This window comes from Pecten maximus, chromosome 7 (assembly GCF_902652985.1).
Source record: "Pecten maximus chromosome 7, xPecMax1.1, whole genome shotgun sequence".
NCBI classification, from domain to species: Eukaryota; Metazoa; Mollusca; class Bivalvia; order Pectinida; family Pectinidae; genus Pecten; species Pecten maximus.
In genome coordinates this window covers 29031256-29050934 of record NC_047021.1, presented here as the reverse complement: position 1 = coordinate 29050934, position 19679 = coordinate 29031256, and the positions used below count along the sequence as shown (strand labels likewise).

The 19679-nt window shown below is 35.9% G+C and overlaps 1 protein-coding gene across 1 annotated transcript in view; it reads left to right on the top strand.

The window, feature by feature from the left end:
• The window catches only part of LOC117330491 (zinc finger protein 277-like), a 35715-nt gene that overhangs the window by 11030 nt on the left and 5006 nt on the right, over positions 1–19679 (top strand). The window contains exons 11-12 of the mRNA XM_033888797.1: positions 100–192; positions 507–631. Of these exons, the coding sequence (XP_033744688.1) occupies positions 100–192; positions 507–631 (218 nt within the window). The remainder of the gene's footprint in view (positions 1–99; positions 193–506; positions 632–19679) is intronic.

Below are 19679 nucleotides of genomic sequence, written 5' to 3'. Positions count from 1 at the left end.
AATATTTCGTATTTTATAGGGGAAATAAAAGATGTAATATTGGAATTTTATCTATTCCAGGATATTCCACAATATGACAAATTACATTATCTATTCCAGGAACTTCATGACCTTGACCTCCAAGACATAAAACTGAGAATGAATTTAGATTTTTATCAACAAGTGAAGTTAATCAACTTTATACGGAGACAGGTAATAGAGTTCTCCTCCAAATATTTGTCCTTAATAATCTTTTGTTGAATTCGGCCACATGTAATTGGTGGTGTAATACATTCCTTGTAGAATGGGAGAGGGAATGACAAAAAAAAAATCAGATGATAATTTCATATTCAAATATGGTATTAATTTCAATTTATAATCTTTTTTGATATTGCCCTCTGTCGGAGAGAATTTGAGCAGTTTCATACCTGTATCTCTGTCTGACAGAATTTGACCGGTCTCATACCTGTATCTCTGTCTGACAGAATTTGACCATTCTCATAACTACATCTTTCCTTGTGTTGTAGGTCCACTTGTGTACCTGTATTGGTTGCCAGGCTAAATTTGAAGACAAGCAGGAACTGTTGGACCACATGCACCAACTAGGTCACACAAATCTGATACCTGAAATAGCTTTATGGGATCAGCCTCAGTAAGTACACAAACTAGGTCACACAAACCTAATTCCTAAAGTAGCATTATGGAACCAGCCTTAAAAAAATACACAAACAAGGTCCGACAAACCTAATTTCTGGAGTATGTAACAGGGACAATCTTCGGTAAGTAAACAAACTAGGTCGCACAAACCTAATTCAAAAAGTAGATTTATGGGACCAGCCTCAGTATGTACACAAACTAGGTCACACAAACCTAATTCCTAAAGTAGCTTTATGGAAGCAGCCTTAAAAAAATACACAAACAGGGTCTAACAAACCTAATTTCCGGAGTATGTAACAGGGACAATCTTAGGTAAGTAAACAAACTAGGTCACACAAACCTAATTCAAAAAGTAGATTTATGGGACCAGTCTCAGTATGTTCACAAACTAGGTCACACAAAACTAATTCAAAAAGTAGCTTTATGGTATCCAGCCTTAGTATGTTCACAAACTAGGTCACACAAACCTAATTTCCGGAGTATGTATTGGGGACCAGTACACAAACTAGGTCACACAAAGCTTATTCCTGGAGTATGTATCGGGGACCAGCCTCAGTAAGTACACAAAATAGGTCACACAAACTTAATTTCCAGAGTATTTTGTGGGGACAAGTACACAAACTGGGTCGCACAAAGCTTATTCCTGGAGTATGTATCGGGGACCAGCCTCAGTAAGTACACAAACTGGGTCACAAAAAGCTTATTCCTGGAGTATGTATCGTGGGGACCAGCCTCAGTAAGTACACAAACTGGGTCACAAAAAGCTTATTCCTGGAGTATGTATCGGGGCCCAGCCTCGGTCAGTAGACAAACTGGGTCACACAAAGCTTATTCCTGGAGTATGTATCGGGGCCCAGCCTCGGTCAGTAGACAAACTGGGTCACACAAAGCTTATTCTTGGAGTATGTATCGGGGCCCAGCCTCGGTCAGTAGACAAACTGGGTCACACAAACCTTATTCCTGGAGTATGTATCAGGGACCAGCCTCAGTCAGTAGACAAACTGGGTCACACAAACCTTATTCCTGGAGTATGTATCAGGGACCAGCCTCAGTAAGTACACAAACTGGGTCACACAAAGCTTATTCCTGGAGTATGTATCAGGGACCAGCCTTGGTCAGTAGACAAACTGGGTCACACAAACCTTATTCCTGGAGTATGTATCAGGGACCAGCCTCAGTCAGTAGACAAACTGGGTCACACAAACCTTATTCCTGGAGTATGTATCGGGGACCAGCCTCGGTCAGTAGACAAACTGGGTCACACAAAGCTTATTCCTGGAGTATGCATCGGGGACCAGCCTTGGTCAGTAGACAAACTGGGTCACACAAAGCTTTTTCCTGGAGTATGTATCGGGGACCAGCCTCAGTAAATACACAAACTGGGTCACACAAAGCTTATTCCTGGAGTATGTATCGGGGCCCAGCCTCGGTCAGTAGACAAACTGGGTCACACAAACCTTATTCCTGGAGTATGTATCGGGGACCAGCCTCAGTAAGTACACAAACTGGGTCACACAAAGCTTATTCCTGGAGTATGTATCAGGGACCAGCCTCAGTCAGTAGACAAACTGGGTCACACAAACCTTATTCCTGGAGTATGTATCATGAACCAGCCTTGGTCAGTAGACAAACTGGGTCACACAAAGCTTATTCCGGGTGTATGTATCGGGGATCAGCCTCAGTAAGTACACAAACTGGGTCACACAAACCTTATTCCTGGAGTATGTATCGGGGACCAGCCTCGGTCAGTAGACAAACTGGGTCACACAAAGCTTATTCCTGGAGTATGCATCGGGGACCAGCCTTGGTCAGTAGACAAACTGGGTCACACAAAGCTTTTTCCTGGAGTATGTATCGGGGACCAGCCTCAGTAAGTACACAAACTGGGTCACACAAAGCTTATTCCTGGAGTATGTATCGGGGCCCAGCCTCGGTCAGTAGACAAACTGGGTCACACAAACCTTATTCCTGGAGTATGTATCGGGGACCAGCCTCAGTAAGTACACAAACTGGGTCACACAAAGCTTATTCCTGGAGTATGTATCAGGGACCAGCCTCAGTCAGTAGACAAACTGGGTCACACAAAGCTTATTCCTGGAGTATGTATCAGGGACCAGCCTCAGTAAGTACACAAACTGGGTCACACAAACCTTATTCCTGGAGTATGTATCAGGAACCAGCCTCAGTAAGTACACAAACTGGGTCACACAAACCTTATTCCTGGAGTATGTATCATGAACCAGCCTTGGTCAGTAGACAAACTGGGTCACACAAAGCTTATTCCGGGTGTATGTATCGGGGATCAGCCTCAGTAAGTACACAAACTGGGTCGCACAAACCTTATTCCTGGAGTATGTATCGGGGACCAGCCTCAGTAAGTAAACAAACTGGGTCGCACAAAGCTTATTCCTGAAGTATGTATCGGGGACCAGCCTCAGTTAGTACACAAACTATGCCTCCTGTAGTAAGACTGGCCTCAGTCAAATACTAAATTAGATCAAGGATTCTCACCATCCACTAATACTTGTCTGCTTTATTGATCTGGGTACTTTCAAAATGTTTCAATATTAGCATACTATGGGCATCATTTAGGCTGAATACTTCAAGGTATCCATCCAAGAACATTTTGAGATGTCAGGAACTTTGGTCCTCCAATATTATTTAGTATCTAAATAAAAAGAAGTTTGGAAATAATAAGGGCAGCTCTAAGGGCTTATCAAATTTAAATATAATACATTGCTTTTTTAAGAAAAGAAATTGGAGTTGTTTTTCAGGTCCAAAGGTCAAATATCAAGGTCATTGTTACTTTATATAGAAAATATTGGTTTGAGGAATGCTGTATTGCTCTGTGATAGCATGTTGATTATTGTGTTGTTAGTCTGTGACTTTATATTGGATTAGATACATGTAACAATATTTCAGCAGATCTTAACATTTCCCACAACTACCCCAGAAGCTATCTGCTTTGACATCGTTTCTCTGTGTATATTTTGACTGGTGTTTAACCAACATGAGTTATTAATAACTTATTTGGCTTCACACTGATATTTGTACATAAGACAATCCTTTTTGTGGTTAGACTTGTTTTCAAATACAGAGTAATTATCCTTTACCTGCACCATGTGTGTGAAATAGAAGTATCACTGCTGACAATGTCCTGTGTGATGTGTACTTTACAAATATCGCCCACTTTGTTCCTGCCCATTTAACGTTGGTGCTCGACACAATCACAGCAGTTCAAAAACACAATACAACCAACAATCCCAAGTCATATTTAAACAACAAAAACCTTCAATTATTTTAGCTTTAAAATGTTTCCTGTCAGAAATTAAAAAACTCCCATGATATCCTATTACGTTGTCTTTGTGTGTTATTGGGACATATCACGCCAAATTAGGTTTACTTCTACCGAAAATTTAAATACATCAACTGTCTTTTTAACCCATACTTAAGTGTCATAAGTTGAGATAACCAGGAAATGACTTTCCCATGAAATGGCCACATACTGTATAAAAAGGTCACTTATCAAGATTTGTCCATTTAAAGGTCACTTACCTAGATTTGTCCATGTAAAGGCCACTTATCTAGATTTGTCCATGTAAAGGTCACTTTCCTAGATTTGTCCATGAAAAGGTCGCTTATCCAGATTTGTCCATGTAAAGGTCACTTTCCTAGATTTGTCCATGTAAAGGTCGCTTATCCAGATTTGTCCATGTAAAGGTCACTTTCCTAGATTTGTCCATGTAAAGGTCACTTATCCAGATCTGTCCATGTAAAGGTCACTTATCCAGATTTGTCCATGTAAAGGTCTTTTATCTAGATTTGTCCATGTAAAGGTCACTTATCCAGCTTTGTCCATGTAAAGGTCACTTTCCTAGATTTGTCCATGTAAACATCTCTTATCTAGATTTGTCCATGTAAAGGTCACTTATCCAGATTTTCCATGTAAACATCTCTTATCTAGATTTGTCCATGTAATGGTCACTTATCCAGATTTGTCCATGTAAAGGTCTCTTATCTTGATTTTGTCTATGTAAAGGTCACTTATCAACATCTGTATTAAGTCCCTTATACAAAGTATCTAGATTTGTCCATGTAAAGGTCACTTTCCTAGATTTGTCCATGTAAAGGTCACTTATCCAGATTTTTCCATGTAAAGGTCACTTATCCAGATTTGTCCATGTAAAGGTCTTTTCTCTAGATTTGTCCATGTAAAGGTCACTTATCCAGATTTGTCCATGTACAGGTCACTTATCCAGATTTGTCCATGTTAAGGTCACTTATCCAGATCTGTCCATGTAAAGGTCACTTAACCAGATTTGTCCATGTGAAGGTCCTTTATCTAGATTTGTCCATGTAAAGGTCACTTATCCAGATTTGTCCATGTAAAGGTCTCTTATCTAGATTTGTCCATGTAAAGGTCACATCCAGATTTTCCATGTAAACATCTCTTATCTAGATTTGTCCATGTAAAGGTCATTTATCCAGATCTGTCCATGTAAAGGTCACTTATCCAGATTTGTCCATGTAAAGGTGTTTTATCTAGATTTGTCCATGTAAAGGTCACTTTCCTAGATTTGTCCATGTAAAGGTCTCTTATCTAGATTTGTCCATGTAAAGGTCACATCCAGATTTTCCATGTAAACATCTCTTATCTAGATTTGTCCATGTAAAGGTCACTTATCTAGATTTGTCCATGTAAAGGTCACTTATCTAGATTTGTCCATGTAAAGGTCACTTATCCAGATTTTCCATGTAAACATCTCTTATCTAGATTTATCCATGTAAAGGTCACTTATCCAGATTTGTCCATGTAAAGGTCTCTTATCTTGATTTGTCTATGTAAAGGTCACTTATCAACATCTGTATTAAGTCCCTTATACAAAGTATCTAGAGTTGTCCATGTAAAGGTTATAATTACTTATCTAGATTTGTCCATGTAAAGGTCACTTTCCTAGATTTCTCCATGTAAAGGTCACTTCCCTAGATTTGTCCATGTAAAGGTCACTTTCCTAGATTTGTCCATGTAAAGGTCACTTATCCAGATTTTTCCATGTAAAGGTCACTTATCCAGATTTGTCCATGTAAAGGTCTTTTATCTAGATTTGTCCATGTAAAGGTCACTTATCCAGATTTGTCCATGTACAGGTCACTTATCTAGATTTGTCCATGTAAAGGTCACTTATCTAGATTTGTCCATGTAAAGGTCGCTTTCCTAGATTTGTCCATGTAAAGGTCACTTATCCAGATTTGTCCATATAAGGGTCACTTATCTAGATTTGTCCATGTAAAGGTCACTTATCCAGATTTGTCCATGTAAAGGTCACTTATCCAGATTTGTCCATGTAAAGGTCACTTATCCAGATTTGTCCATGTAAGGGTCACTTATCTAGATTTGTCCATGTAAAGGTCACTTTTCTAGATTTGTCCATGTAAAGGTCACTTATCTAGATTTGTCCTTCACTTATCTAGATTTGTCCTTCACTTATCTAGATTTGTCCATGTAAAGGTCACTTATCTAGATTTGTCCATGTAAGGGTCACTTATCTAGATTTGTCCATGTAAGGGTCACTTATCTAGATTTGTCCATGTAAAGGTCACTTTTCGACAACTGTACAAAGTCCCTTATACAAAGTTGATGTAAAGGTCACTTGTTCAAATTTGTTCCTTTAAAGGTGACATCTTTATATGTCCACATCAATGAATCTCATTGATATATTATATTGTATATATGATACATTATTATGAGTTTTAATAAAGAGAACCTATCCTCTATATCTGTACCTTACTGTTTAGAATTTAAAATCAATTCCAGAAAGCATTAATGGTATAATGGTCAATACGCCTGAGTCACAATTAAAAGACATTCTCCCGTCCTCATTCACTATCAGAAGAAATATTTCAACAGTAATTCACTGTCGCTGGAAATATTTCTCTACTATATGTTTTCTTTTAAACTAGGGTTGTCGATCAATCGTTGGATATTTGAGGTGAGATATATTAATCATTAATTATAAAGTGTACTTGGTGAGTTTTTCTGGGTGGATAATTACATGTGATCTATGACTCTATACAGACAAGCTAAGTATACAGCGTAGCATGCTATATCGTGACAGCATTCAGGGCTGGAACAAAGGGTCGGAAGTGTACACAGAATGCCATCCTTAGATTGGTACATTGAGGTAGGTGTTGGAGACCTTGATGTACCTGTACAGGTAGATATTCCCACCTTAAGGCGTACACCTGTATCTCGGGGAGAAACCATACCTGTAGGTCTCATTTACCTTAATACCAGTTTAAAGTCTTGTGTAAAATAGGTGTGTCCTGAAAAAGTGAAGGTGAAAAGCATGTACGGTAAATGTCCTGAAAAAGTGTAGATGAAAGTCATTTATGGCAAATGTCCTGAAAAATTGAAGGGGAAATCAATTACAGTAAATGTCCTGAGAAAATAAAGGTAAAAGTCATGTACGGTAAATGTCCTGAACAAGTGTAGATGAAAGTCATTTATGGTAAATACGGTAAATGTCCTGAAAAAGGATAGATGAAAGTCATTTATGGTAAATGTCCTGAAAAATTGAAGGGGAAATCATGTACGGTAAATGTTCTGAAAGGTGATGATCAGTTCTAAACCTTGGCTTCTTATAGACAAATAAATGATGTGCTAGGAAAGTATAGATATCTAAAGGGTCAATTATTTGCTACTACCATACAGCATTTGTTATCAACAAAACTGTCTGGATCTGTAGAGGCAGTTATGATACTGGCCACCTCTAGAACATATCATATCAAAATTGTCAATATATCTCCTAATTACTGGCTGACAAGTGGGGAAATATATTGATTCTTCCATTACTGGCTGGATAGTAGAACATTATTTCTCCAAAACATTGGTTTGATAGAGAGAGAATATGTCTCAAAAACACTGGCTGGACAGAGGGGCAAAATGTCTCCAAAACACTATCTGGAGAGAGGGACAATATGTCACAAAAATACTGGCTAGACAGAGGGTCAATATGTCTCAAAAACACTGGTTGGATAGAGGGACAATATGTCTCAAAAACACTGGCTGGATAGAGGGACAATATGTCTCAAAAACACTGGCTGGATAGAGGGACAATATGTCTCAAAAACACTGGCTTGGTAGAGGGGCAATATGTCTCAAAAACACCGGCTGGATAGAGGGACAATATGTCTCAAAAACACTGGCTGGATAGAGGGACAATATGTCTCAAAAACACTGGCTGGATAGAGGGACAATATGTCTCAAAAACACTGGCTGGATAGAGGGACAATATGTCTCAAAAACACTGGCTGGATAGAGGGACAATATGTCTCAAAAACATTGGCTGGATAGAGGGCCAATATGTCTCAAAAACATTGGCTGGATACAGGGACAATATGTCTCAAAAACATTGGCTGGACAGAGGGACAGCCATACTACTGGTAAAAGAAATAAAGAGGCATGGATCTGTCTTGACCATATTGAAATATTACTTATACATTATATTCAATGATGTTATGAAAAATTCATTACATTTAAATTATAAGCGGGTTTGTCCTACCACTCAAAAGTGGTATATGAAAAACTAATAGAATTGATGAAAATTAATTTCCCTCTTTATTTTCAATGCCTGTTTATTCTATGACAATGCTCTGATACCTACTGTAATACAGCTGTTTAGCCAGGCTTTGATATATGACTCAAACATACATTAATTACTTCAAAAGCACCTTGACAGGTTTAAACCATAATTATCAAACTGACCACAAGTCTTATCTACTAGTTTAATCATCGAAATTCGACACAAATGTAATAAAGGTATGGAAATAATCAGGAAGATCTAGTACTGTCACGCATGACCCCCAGCTGCATTGTGGGAAAATGACGGTACTGGCCAGGTTATGATGACGAGGAAATGGAATGTCCCAGTACTTATATGGGAAAAAGAAAGTAGTTTTCTTTGTTGTACATGTTAGATGTTGTTTGTTTATTTTGATAAAAACGTAATTTTCTACACCAATGATATTCAATTTCGAAAATGGAAAATTGATTATTGTCATTCAAGTTTGAATGAATGAGAATTTACAAAGAATAGAATGGAATACATTGTTAATTTACTTCTACATCATAATAACTGATGAAAGCTCAATATGACATACATTAAAAGTGACATGTACAAGGCCAATGCTTTTTGTTTTGACCTGAAAAAAACTAGAAAGACTTTTTTTAGAATATTTTAAGATAGTTACATGTTTACAAAAAAAAATTGAAGGGTAAAATATTGAAATATTCTAACTGTGATCCATTTTGGGGATTTGGGAAAATTGGAAAAAGCCCATTGATGACATCAAATGCATAACTCACATGAGCCTTGGAGGTGGTTTTTAAAACACCCTTATTCTATTTCAGATAATGCAAAAAGCAAAATATAGTTTTGTTATATGTCTGTGTAGCTCTGTCATTTATAACCACCATAAATACCATAGCAAGGCCGTTCAATGCTTAACACTTTCATTGCTAACAAAGTCAAACATGTGTTGAGGATGAAAAAAAATCTGTGTTTTTTATAGAATAAAATAGACCAACACAACAAATTATAATAGTGGTGACCTTGACGACAACCATAGCTCAAGTGGGCGGAAGTCACCGAAGTGGTCATTTGTTTCTCCTCCTGACCACAAGATTTATCTCTGAAACTGGTTGGTTTGCAGAGGGAAGTGAAAGTAGTTGTGTCAAAATATATGAACATTATAGAAATCTGACAGTGATCTTTGACCTAACAAAGGGCCTGAAGCATCGGGGAGGAAAGGAAAGACATGTTGATTATCATTACTGTACGAGTACCGTTACCACGGGTCACCGTGTAAGGTCGTATCGGGGTCACTCAGACGTGAACTTCGAGATGACAGTAAAATGGAAAGTCGCTCAGCCATGTAGGTATAAATCTTATTTGGGATACCATGTGGAGGATGCACACAATACAATCTATCGTGCCCTGAAACATTTAAACTGATCTAGCCAATATCAATGCTCACTGGTTTGAGACCGTTTCGTAGGGGATACAAGTTCCCAGGAGTATAGATGTAGGGAGATGGCTAATGTCAAAAATCCTTGTCTTTTTTGTGAGTTTCCATGCATAAAATATACTCCATAAGATGAGTGCAGTTTTTAATGAGTTTTTCGTCCTTTAATTTCAACATGATTTGTTATCAAATTAGTTTTCTTTAATAACATTTTTTTTTGGTTCTGTCTGTAAGCAAAAATGTATTTGACATAATTTGCTACAGATATAGATAAATCCAGAGAGTAGACCAATAGGCATCAGGCATTGGGGTGGGGAGTGAGGATTGGAAGGAAGGTAATGGAAGGGATGGAGGTTGGTGGATGAAGGAAATGCAGTGGGGATGGAGGTTAATGGGTGAAGGTAAAGCATTGAGGATGGAGGTTGTTGATGAAGGAAATGTGGTTGGGATGAAGATTGGTGGATGAAGGAAATGTGGTTGGGATGAAGGTTGGTGGATGAAGGAAATGTGGTTGGGATGGAGGTTGGTGGGTGAAGGTAAAGCAATGAGGATGGAGGTTGGTGGGTGAATGAATGTGGTGGGGATGGAGGTTGGTGGGTGAATGAAATGTGGTGGGGATGGAGGTTGATGGGTGAAGGTAAAGCAATGAGGATGGAGGTTGGTGTTTGAGGTTTGAAGTAATGGGGTGGGAGTGAAGGGTTGACATTATGGAGGTTAGGGTGGAGGGCTGAGGTAATGGGGATGGGTTTTAATCGGAAATGTAACCGCTTCTCTGGTAAAAAAAAATATACATAAAAAAACAAGTTTTCAGCATCTATTCTCTGAATGTCAAATATTTGTAATCTAAATTTTTTCACATTAAAATCTATATCTACCATCACTTCTAATGATGGGGAAGTGTACAGGTAATGGGTTGGAAAATTGTGTCAGTGTTGAGGGTATATAGGTATGATATATAGGTGTGTTGGTGAGACAGGTGTGTTTCTAGGTCGTCCCCCAGACATATGTCCACATTCTCCCGTCCTCCTGCTGTCCATGTCACAATCCCGTTCTAGTTTATTGTCATATATGTAAATAAATAAGAAAAAAATAGACACAGTCGAATGCACACCTTCTAAATCCTTCTTCTCAAGAAAACCTGCCACATAAATAAAATGTAGGCTTGAATTCTTCTCCAGTAACCTGACAGTTCATTTGTAGCCTAGGTATTAATATTTAGTGACCGAAATTCTTAGGCACACTTCACAGATGGTCTAAAAATTATCTAGATTATAGAGGTTTCTAAAAGTTATCTAGATTATAGAGGTTTCTAAAAGTTATCTAGATTATAGAGGTTTCTTAAAGTTATCTGGATTATAGAGGTTTCTAGTTATCTGGATTATAGAGGTTTCTAAAAGTTATCTGGATTAGAGAGGTTTCTAAAAGTTATCTGGATTATAGAGGTTTCTAAAAGTCATCTGGATTATAGCTGTTTCTAAATGTTATCTGTATTATAAAGGTTTCTAAAAGTTATCTGGATTACAGAGGTTTCTTAAAGTTATCTGGATTATAGAGGTTTCTAAATGTTATCTAGATTATAGAGGTTTCTAAAAGTTATCTGGATTATAGAGGTTTCTTAAAGTTTTCTGGATTATAGAGGTTGATCTAAAAGTTATCTGGATTATAGAGATTTGTAAAAGTTTTCTGGATTATAGAGGTTTCTTAAAGTTATCTGGATTATAGAGATTTGTAAAAGTTTTCTGGATTATAGCTGTTTTTAAAAGTTATCTAGATTATAGAAGTTTCTAAAAGTTATCTGGATTATAGAGGTTTCTAAAAGTTATCTAGATTATAGAGGTTTCTAAAAGTTATCTGGATTATAGCTGTTTCTAAAACTTATCTGGATTATAGAGGTTTCTAAAAGTTATCTGGATTATAGAGGTTTCTAAAAGTTTTCTGGATTATAGAGGTTTTTAAAAGTTATCTGGATTATAGAGATTTGTAAAAGTTTTCTGGATTATAGAGGTTTCTAAAATTTATCTAGATTATAGAGGTTTCTAAAAGTTACCTAGATTATAGAGGTTTCTAAAAGTTATCTAGATTATAGAGGTTTCTAAAAGTTATCTAGATTATAGAGGTTTCTAAAAGTTTTATGGATTATAGAGATTTGTAAAAGTTTTCTGGATTATAGCTGTTTCTAAAAGTTATCTAGATTATAGAGGTTTCTAAAAGTTATCTGGATTATAGAGGTTTCTAAAAGTTATCTGAATTATAGAGGTTTCTAAAAGTTATCTGGATTATAGAGGTTTTTAAAAGTTATCTGGATTATAGAGGTTTTTAAAAGTTATCTGGATTATAGCTGTTTCTAAAAGTTATCTGGATTATAGAGGTTTCTAAAAGTTATCTGGATTATAGAGGTTTCTAAAAGTTATCTGGATTATAGAGGTTTCGAAAATTTATCTGGATTATAGAGGTTTCTAAAAGTTATCTGGATTATAGAGGTTTCTAAAAGTTTTCTGGATTATAGAGGTTTCTTAAAGTTTTCTGGATTATAGAGGTTTCGAAAAGTTACCTGGATTATAGAGGTTTCGAACAGTTATCGGGATTATAGAGGTTTCTAAAAGTTATCTGGATTATAGAGGTTTCTAAAAGTTATCTGGATTATAGTGGTTTCTAAAAGTTACCTGGATTATAGAGGTTTCTAAAAGTTATCTGGATTATAGAGGTTTCTAAAAGTTATCTGGATTATAGAGGTTTCTAAAAGTTATCTAGATTATAGAGGTTTCTAAAAGTTATCTGGATTATAAAGGTTTCTAAAAGTTATCTGGATTATAGAGGTTTATAAAAGTTACCTGGATTATAGAGGTTTCTAAAAGTTATCTGGATTATAGAGGTTTCTAAAAGTTATGTGTATTATAGAGGTTTCTAAAAGTTATCTAGATTATAGAGATTTCTAAAAGTTATCTGGATTATAGAGGTTTCTAAAAGTTATCTGGATTATAGAGGTTTCTAAAAGTTATCTGGATTATAGAGGTTTCTAAAAGTTATCTGGATTATAGTGGTTTCTAAAAGTTTTCTGGATTATAGAGGTTTCTAAAAGTTGCCTGGATTATAGAGGTTTCTAAAAGTTATCTGGATTATAGAGGTTTCTAAAATTTATCTGGATTATAGAGGTTTATAAAAGTTATCTGGATTATAGAGGTTTCTAAAAGTTATCTAGATTATAGAGGTTTCTAAAAGTTATCTGGATTATAGAGGTTTCTAAAAGTTTTCTGGATTATAAAGGTTTCTAAAAGTTATCTAGATTACAGAGGGTTTTTTTATATACATGTGTCATGATGTACATTCTTGTAGTTATCTTTCATCAATTATTTTAAATTGATTGAAACATTCTAGATGTCCACAGAAAATGTGTTTTAACATAATATTGAGTTTCTAGACATCTAGGCTGCGGTCCTTCATTGTTCATTGAATTAGCAAAGGTCATAGTTTACCTAAAAAGTAAGATCTAAAGCTCAACATATACATCTTATTGCTTTAGAAGAATTACTTTTGTTTAGCTAAAGCTCAACATATACATCTTAATGCTTTAGAAGAATTACTTTTGTTTAGCTAAAGCTCAACATATACATCTTAATGCTTTTGAAGTATTTCTTTTCTTTTGAAGGATAAAAATATATTGAATAAGTTAGCAACCTCTGAAGTATTTGAAATGCTACCATACTGTCGAAAAGCCATATTGACATGGCATATTGCAAAGTATTGGGTACCTTTTTCAGTAAGTAATTCATAGTTTCATGGCAATTAATGCATTAGGCATGCTACAGCACATGTCATAGAAATAAGTAAATAATTCCATTATTTAACAGTACACGAGTACTAAGTAGGTTTATTTAGGTTGAGTGTAGCTACAGTACCGTTTTGAAGGTCACCTTGAGCTTTTATAACTTTTCCCATTAGATGATAGTTAAAGATTATGTTTTTATGGGACATTTCAATTTGATGACATCAAGACAGAGACTATACTCTGAAATATATTTTTAATCTCATCAGTAGACCGCCTAGCACTTGATGTTCAGTTTTAACCTAACAATGTAATTTGTCGTTTGTATCGGCCAGATCTAGGTAATTGGTTTTCGGTTATATATTGGTTTCCATGGAAATTATGTAAATACATTTTTAATGGGCGAGTGGCATTCATGTGTATTAACACAATTTAAAACCAGAGTTTTTATATTTTCATTTTAAAATTTTATCTAATAGGAAAGCTGATAAATTCTCTGTATTCAACATACATGAAGCAGGCGTTGAACGAACCGAACAGCAGATTTTTTTTCATTTTGCTTCTACATCCTATCAGTATCAGTCAACTTGTAAAATAAATTATCAACCTTGAAAAGAAAATTCATATTACATGTGTGATGGTTTGGAGCTTTTTAGCCCACCATCATCAGATGGTGGGCTATTCAAATCGCCCTGCGTCCGTGGTCCGTCGTCCGTCCCTCTGTCCGTCCGTCCCTCTGTCCGTCCGTCCGTCCATAAACAATTCTTGTTATCGCTAATCCTCAGAAAGTACTGAAGGGATCTTTCTCAAATTGCATATGTAGGTTCCCCTTGGTGCCTAGTTATGCATATTACATTTTAAGACCAATCGGAAAACAACATGGCCGACAGGCAGCCATCTTCGATTTTGAAAATTGAAGTTTGTTATCGCTATTTCTCAGAAAGTACTGAAGGGATCTTTCTTAAATTTCATCTGTAGGTTCCTCTTGGTTCCTAGTTATGCATATTGCATTTTGAGACCAATCGGAAAACAACATGGCCGACAGGCAGCCATCTTGGATTTTGACAATTGAAGTTTGTTATCGCTATTTCTCAGAAAGTACTGAAGGGATCTTTCTCAAATTTTATATGTAGGTTCCTCTAGGTGGGTAGTTATGCATATTGCATTTTGAGACCAATCGGAAAACAACATGGCCGACAGGTAGCCATCTTGGATATTGACAATTGAAGTTTGTTATCGCTATTTCTCAGAAAGTACTGAAGGAATCTTTCTCAAATTTCATATGTAGGTTCCTCTTGGTGTCTAGTTATGCATATTGCATTTTGAGACCAATCAGAAAACAACATGGCCGACAGGCAGCCATCTTGGATTTTGACAATTGAAGTTTGTTATCGCTATTTCTCAGAAAGCACTGAAGGGATCTTTCTCAAATTTCATACACAGGTTCCCCTCAGTGCCTAGTTATGCATATTGCATTTTGAGACCAATCAGAAAACAACATGGCCGACAGGCAGCCATCTTGGATTTTGACAATTGAAGTTTGTTATCGCTATTTCTCAGAAAGTACTGAAGAGATCTTTCTCAAATTTCATATGTAGGTTCCCCTCAGTGCCTAGTTTTGCATATTGGGACCAATCCAAAAACAACATGGTCGACAGACAGCCATTATCGCTAAATCTTTAATTTTATATATAGGTTCCCCTTGTTTGAAGCTATAGAGGGCTGTTTCTGAATTTACACAGATTAGTAAGACTTAGAGGAAGGGAAAAGTAGAGAAAAGATCAATCTGACATGGAACCTATGAAGATCATTCAATGGTGGGCGCCAAGATCCCTCTGGGATCTCTTGTTTCAAATAAATTCAATTTTCAGGTAGAATGATTTTCTCTTAAATTATTCATTTAATATCAATTTTCAGAAGTTACGTGATAGTAACGTGAAAAATGTGTAAATATGATGACAGCATAAATCACCATATTGACCAGAAACAAAACTACAACTGATAAGATATGTAACAAGAGAAAGAGAAAACGTAGCAGCCAGGCCAGGGTTCGAACTGGAACCCTCCAAACACCAGCCGAATGCTCTACCAATTGAGAAAATTAAAAACATGCCAGAACTAAACATTGATAACATAATAAATTTGCATTTCTAATAGATGACATGCCCCCAGTTTCATCAATATTCTTTGACATACCTTGACATGGAAATTGTATTTCTCTGACCTTTCAATCAAAATATTCTTACTGCAAAAAAATCCTCCCTGAGGTAAGAATCACTGACAAAGGTTTTAAGGGGGCTTAATTGTTCTCAGTCAAGCCCCTTAAAACTTGAGACAGAGTCTCTCTCATATTCAGTGTAATGTCTGCTAAATATAAATCAATACATGTACAGTGTATATGATACAATATGAGCTGATTAAAAGCCATTCCCTAAAACCAATATAATTCAAACTTAAGAAATGTCCACTTCACTTATAGAAAATGTCATAACAGCATTGATTATTGATATTTTTTTTTTTTTAAACATTCTATTTCAAAATGTAAGATGCATATACAGTATGACCAGAAAAATTTGACAGCAGACTTTTATCTTCAATATAAAATGAAGATGGCCTATGAGTAAAACGACTACAGTGTAATTGATACGAGGAGGCCAGAAACAATGTCTCTTGCATGGTGTCAGAGACTTAGGATTACCAGTAAAGGAAGAGGATCTGCTGTGCTCAGTGTTTTTGTCTCTGACCTTGACCCAGGACAGATAATGTATTGATGGGACAAACAAAACGAGGATAAATCTGGGTGTTCTGTCTGAGTAATGTGAGGTTTGTGTTTGTTGACAAGCAAGAGATGTCAAAATATAGATAGCAGAGAGTTCCGGTGCCAGATCGGAAAAAAAACAGAAGGTCCATCTCTCACCTGAATAACTCCCCCTAATTAACCTGTCTTCGCCTAATTAATTGGGCCGAGATGGTCGCAGTCGGAGAATTGCTACTGATGCTATCCGTTCCTTGTAACAGTACCATCGTAACTCGAACCAGATCTGATAAAATATACCTTGGTGAATTTTAAAGACTGTTCGTTCTGCTGTCTAGTTTTGAAGTTTACAGTTACTTCCAAATAGAAAAGTTCTATTTCAGTCGATATTTCAATGTAGAAAGCGTAACGACAATAATAGAAAGATAAGATTTTAACGAGAGTATATGGTAATGTATATTATGACATACAACTCGGGTGTATTATGCCCAGTAACATTACACTAATCAGATAAGTTAGTGTTTTTCAATAGCTTACCTTCACGCTGGGTATTGTTTTTCAGCCATTTTCTTTGTGCTTTTAAATGTTTTAAAAGTCATTTTGAAAAGGTCCATTTCAGAAACGGTGTTGCCTGCTCTAAAGTTTCCTTTGTTTCTTTGGTATTGATAGCTGTTTTTCCGAATTCAATATTTTAATTTGAATGGAGTAGCCATTGTTGAAATGTAAAGTTGTGAGTATCCACGGTAGAATTGAAGGCGTGCCTGTCAAGCATTAAGAACCTTTGTATAACACAATATCCGTCTGACTATAACATCTCCTAAACTCTATCTCTAAATCCGCTTTTTTCGCTTTTCTTTATTAAAAACCAGACTATTCACAACAGAAGATTATGCTGTTGTTTTAGCCAGATTTTTTTTTTTTTTCTTACCTTTTGTCTACAATTCCAGTATATTACGGAGAAAGAGAACAATTGCGGATTATCTCCTAATCTTGTGTGACTTGTGTGTATTATCTTCACGTGTTTCTTGATGTTTGTTCCTCATCTACATGACAGAATATCTTATAGGATAAGATAAATGTTATAATCTCAAAATAAAACTTTGATCCACTCTGTCATAATTATTTCATCATTTGGTAAAGAGAGTTTTTAATTGATATGGAAATTGCAGATGACCAATTGAAATTATAATGGAGTGGGGTTTTTTTCTTTTTGTGTACAAGTATTTTTCTTGTCTGAGTAATACATGAATATTGTCTTCCATGAATTTACCAACTTGCTGTATATATGTGAGAATTTCATAGACAAAATATTTGGTGATGTTACTAATAATTCCTTATAACCCCAGTATTTTCTATATGTAATATTTTACAGTTTACTTCTTGCCTTATACATGAATTTTGCTTCCCTTTGAGGTAATAATGATGATTTCAAACAAGATATATCTTTAAAAAAGATAAACGGCATAGTTTTAATGTTGGTGGTTATAATGTAAAACTGCTGGTGAAATAAATCAACGAACTAATAACAAAATTATATCAGTTTGAATGATTTTTGATGATAATAAGACTGTTTATGATATACATAATTTTATCAATGTGTCATTTGAAAAGATACATCCACTTATTCAGCATGCATTCCTTTTTCAACTGCATATCTGCATTTTGCATTTACTGTTACATTGACCAATCACATACTTCATCTTGACCAGTGACGCCACCTGTCGCGTCATATCCGGGACCGAAAGAATACCATACGGCTATGCCGAAAAATACATTTGATGATTTTCTTCAATAAAATTTCAAATTTTGTATTTTGGGGTTTACAAAGAATTGCAGTTGGACCCTTAGACAGGCCCACCAGAAATGTGGCCTTCTTCTTTCTAAGTTCTCCTTATGTCACGGACACAAAAAGTAGGTGTCTGATTGATATACTGTATTTTACTGCATATATATATAAGCCCAGGGGGCTAGTACACTGAAAATAGGGAACAATTAGGCGGTGGGCTTCTCCCTGATTATAAGACTATGCAAGAGGGAAAATTTTGGCTACCATCTTGGATTATGATATGGAAAAGAAGAGCCTGTTCTACTAAAAAGATCTATGACCAAAATATTTCATTGAAATGATTTAATACATCGTTTATTCCATTCAGATCTTAAACAACGAACTAAAGCTGACAGGTGAAATCATCAGTTACATTGTTTGGAAAACATCTTGTGTTCAGCTACCACATAATTTTTGAAGACAAATAAAAATATATGAACCATTTTAATAATTATAAAATAATTAAACAATAAATTTGATGAGTTTGATTTGTTTAAAATACTATTTTTTCAATTTCTGGCCATGGCTGACATCAAGACAGACCCAACATTTAAGAAAATGAGTCTTTTTCTTAAAACAGTTATGCTTGTATGTAAATTTGTAGTGTGATATCAGTTCTATCTACCATGAACAAGCAGAAAATGAATCTGAAAACATTGAAACCAGAAGAAACACATGGGATAACATAAATGTCTGAAATGTAACGATGTTGTTACGGGAATGCTGGAGTTATGTAAATTTTGAACCTGGTCTAAACTAAAGTACAAAAACCCTTTGACTTGTATAAAAAAATAAATATATCGACTTCCCTGAAGGAATTTCTCGGGACAGCTAAATTTTAAACTGAATAATCCACAGGAGTTGATACCACATATCTGCGTTTAATTTGATTTCTATGAGATTTAGTGTCACTACCCTAGAGTTTGGCAGAGGAATCTGTACATTTATAGCGAAACAGCATTGTTACATTCTCAATTGTACATGCATAAGTTTATAAGGCCAGATTGTACAACTATTTTTTTTCAATTAATTTCAAATTTCAGATGGTAATTTTTGATGTGTCGTAAAAGTTGATATGTCTGAAGTATGGGCAGTGTAGGTCTTGGTTTTGTCAGCGAAGGCGAGCCCTGTAATCCCCATGGGGTCATAGCAAATCATATGTCAAAAACGCAATCCAACAGGTCAAGGGTCACCATGATTATGTGATCAGTTTCATTGTGGAATTCAGGTGTTATTTATATTATTTTGCTTATTTGCATTTTTACGAAGACTTCTTATTAAATTTTTATAGTGTACATTAGTGACATAAAAGCTTGGTTTAGAATTTCAAGAGTTGAATATCGTTTTTGTTAATTTCCTGTATAAGACGTTTACCTGGTATATATACTGGAGATTGTATAGGGAGAGAGCAGCAAGTGCAGATGTCAGCACTGCTGTGTGTGTGAATGTTGTGTCACTGATGGGCCCATCATGTACATAATGTGGGCCCAACACATTTTACATGATGAGGGACCTTAGGGGCCACCATGTACATAATGGGGGCTCACAACACAGTCTACACAATTGGGGGAGGGGGTGCAGGGCCATGATGTACATGATAAAAGCCCATAACACAGTATACATAATGGGGAGGGGGCAACCAAGTAGATGTATACATAATGGGGAGGGGAAGGGAG